At 33.7% G+C, this 3,669-nt stretch overlaps 1 protein-coding gene across 1 annotated transcript; it reads left to right on the top strand.

The window, feature by feature from the left end:
- The first annotated feature begins 2,194 nt into the window (after positions 1 to 2,194).
- LOC145100774 (biogenesis of lysosome-related organelles complex 1 subunit 2-like) lies at positions 2,195 to 3,089 on the top strand. Its single transcript, XM_079037914.1, has 3 exons — positions 2,195 to 2,285; positions 2,520 to 2,636; positions 2,705 to 3,089. Exons 2-3 carry the CDS (start codon positions 2,538 to 2,540, stop codon positions 2,978 to 2,980), a joined length of 375 nt encoding a protein of 124 aa, XP_078894040.1. The 5' UTR covers positions 2,195 to 2,285; positions 2,520 to 2,537; the 3' UTR covers positions 2,981 to 3,089.
- Positions 3,090 to 3,669: the final 580 nt, after the last annotated feature.

Here is a 3,669-nt window from a genome sequence, read left to right as displayed (position 1 = left end):
ATCATCGTCTTCGGAATGGGCCATTCTGGAGTCCATTTCGGACTGTATACCCGAACCTGCCCATCAAAAACATTCCAAAGTGGTTGTTCCGGATACCAATTAACAAAATCAGGTTTCAGTCTTTATTCTGAAACATTCTGCAAAGTAACTACACTACAAACCCATTTTGACACATTCTGACCACTACTACATGTTACGGAGTTAAGAACCAAAGAAGATATGGAACATGATATTGATGAACTTGTCGTTTTACGGATAAGTTCTTTATTCTTACACTTTTAGTGGTTTGATTTTTAGATTATTGGTTATAGTAAGTTAGTCTGGAACACATAGTAGGTCCGGAATGCATGCACCACATTCTGAGAAACACTGGCTAAAAAATATTTTGTTGCAGCAATTCAAGGCTAGCCACTTTAACCTTCCCTAGTTGGGTTTGAAAATTTAGCCTCCCAAGAAATACTAACTAAGAAAATGGATGGGATATGAATAAAGGTTGAAGGTGAGGCTCATTATATAGAAAAGGGAAATGAAGGTTTAACCCAAAATCAAATCACTTTGCTAAATGTAACAATGACAAAGACATGAATCTGATCAAAATGCAAAGATTATGAGAAATGGAAGGATGTCTAGTAAAAAACACAAAGAGTGTTACTTAATGAAGAGTGGGTATTTTACATACTACAATTATGGATGTAAAGGTCACTTGGCTAAAAAATGCAGATCACCGCCAATAAAGGAAGCTAACACTGCGACATCACAAGAAGAAGAACCATGGGATTTGAAGCATTAGTTGCTCAAGTCAAAGAAGATATGGTATTTATGAAAACAACTAAAAGTCATCGAAATCATTTAGATGATGGATTGTTGATTAAGACTATTCGAATCATATGTCCGGAAAAAAGAAAAGTCTCTAAGATCTGAATATGCAGGAAGTAGAGGCATAATACTTATAAATAACTCAAAATTAAAAATTTCTTGCATTAGAGATGTAAGTTTTTTCACCAACAGATAACTAGAGAGAGTTGACACTTCAAGGTGTTTACCATGCGATTGGAATGAAGAAAAATTTGATATCAGTGGCATAACTACCTTCGGTTGGTCACTATGTCTTGTTTGGTCCCAATGATATAAAGATCTACAAGCACTTTGAAACTCCATAAACACCAGTAATGCACATACGAAGGTCTAAGTCAATTTACGTAATGTCATCCCAAACAACGTATGTAGAGAAGACATAGAAGAACCAACATGCTTACTTGTGACACATGCATCTCATACATGTGACATACAAAAAAAATTGAGCTTACGATGAAGAAAAAGCAAGTCCTTTTCCTACCCCAACTTGATGTGAACAAATATATGATATGCGAATGTTGTCAGTTTAGCAAGGCCCTTCAATAACCCTTCAAAAAGTTGAACTATCAAGCGTAGTATCCTTTATTCTCTTGAACTTGTACAATTGGATGTATTTGAGCTGGTAAAGAAACCCACGGTCAAGAGATTTATAAGAGCATGATTCGTGACAAAAATGTTCCAGGTCATTTGACATTTGGCTGAAGCGATTAAGACGACATCATACATGATTAACATAATACCTAAACAAGGTTTTCGGTACATATCACCCTTTAAAATCTTTGAAAAGTAAAGTCTAATGTAAGTCATCTTCACACCTTTGGTTTTGTATGTTACAATATTAAACATATTTGTTTTATGGTTGAATTTCAAAATATATTATTTTTATTGTAATAGTCTTTTGTTTAAACCTGTGTGGTGCAGTTTGAATAAAGGATAGTTTAATTAAAACAAACCACACCTTATCAGTTATCACATAATTTAAACCTGTGTGGTGCAGTTTATAATTTTTTTCAAATAATATTAGGACATACAGTTTATGGTTTTAACTTTAAGCAATACCCATTTCGTACTGCAAACGCTTTTTTCGCTAACCATCATTGTTTGTGATATAAGTATTAAATTGGACTAAGAGATATTCAATTGAACCCCATGCATTCTCCACATAATATGATTAATATCCGTTAATGTTAATAGGATTGAGACCAAAATGACACACCATGGTCAATTTTGGAATAATAAGCCAAACAGTAATCCCAATGGACCAAAACTATACGTTGAAGATAAATCCAGGGACTATATTTGTAGTTTACCCTAAATCTAAAAGCCTTCTAATCTAGACCCTCGCTCTTGTGTAGTCGGATCTATGTCTTCTCACCACCGCCGACGAGTGTCTCCGCCATTATCTGCAGCTCCGACGTCTTGTTCTACTGGTAAATATTTACGTTTTCCTTCGAGTTATCAATAGATGATTCATCTGCCATTAGTTTAATAATTCGATTCGTTTATTAGGGATTACTGAAACTCATACAGCGATTACTTCTTCTAAGTTCTATCGAGTAGGAACATTGCAAAATTTGATTATTAACAGATGATTATTACACTTTTTCTTATCGATAGATTCATCGTCTATTAGTCTAATAATTTAATTTATTGTTCCACTTCAGGTGCAGAATTTTGTCGCCATGGCTGAAAATATGGTAACACAGGAACACGATGAACTCACTGAAGCTCTCAACGATCTATTTACTAATGTTTCCACCATGATTAAAGGCGATCTTCAGGTCTCCTCTACATTTTCCTTCATGTTTTTAGAACTTGTGATGTTGATTTCTGAAATGTGTTTCTCTAGGGTACAAACAATGTGCTCAAGTTGTTGGAAACTATGAATCTGAAAGTAGCAGAAGAATATGAAGGATTTGGTGATGTTGCCTCTGGATTGAGGGTTTTTGTTGAACGATTGAAGGCGAAAAGTGAGAATTTTGATGAGTATGTTCAGCAAATTGATGCTATAGAACAGCAAGTGACTGATCTAGAAGTAGTAATCTCCATGCTTGATAAATATGTTTCTTTGTTGGAATCAAAAGTTCAGTCTGTTTACAAGATGCCAGCTTCATCATCATCATAGTTTGCACATATCTTAATAAACTGAAATGAATCCCTACATATTGATGTAAAATGGATGCTTATCTCAATTATTCCATTGAAATGAAATTGATCCAAAACTTGTTGAAATATCATTCACTCTATTTGTCTTGTTTGTCTATATATTTCATCATTCATTTAAGTCTACCTTCTCTTTTGCTAAATGTAGTTGTGGGCCCCATAGAATTGGGGGGGGGGGGGGGGGGGGGGGGGGGGGTTCTATTGTTCTTCAAACTTTATTTAAGAAATTTTTAGGAAAAAGATCTTGATTTGTATTGTCCTTTAACATTTGTACTCTATTGTTCTTCAAACTTGTGGCTAGTCTTTTATTTCATCTAAGTAGTTGGCAAATATAACCGCCTATCCTATGTTTTCTATTTGTTAAAATATTTTTCTTCAAAATGTTTGGGATTTAAATTGCATTTGTGTATGTTTACAATCCTAGCAGAAGAGGTGAAGACCAGTTGGTTAATACACCTTTGTATGATTTTATTATTTATATATATATATATATATATATATATATATATATATATATATATATATATATATATATATATATATATATATATATATATGTGTGTGTGTGTGTTAACATAAAGAAACAATATTGTAGAAAACTGTGAAGCAGGGTCACGTACAACAATGCAAACAAGGCAAAAAAGTTGGTGA

This window comes from Lactuca serriola, chromosome 4 (genome assembly GCF_051521515.1).
Source record: "Lactuca serriola cultivar US96UC23 chromosome 4, Lser_US96UC23_V15, whole genome shotgun sequence".
Lineage (NCBI taxonomy): Eukaryota > Viridiplantae > Streptophyta > Magnoliopsida > Asterales > Asteraceae > Lactuca > Lactuca serriola.
This window is presented reverse-complemented; position numbering and strand designations above follow the sequence as displayed.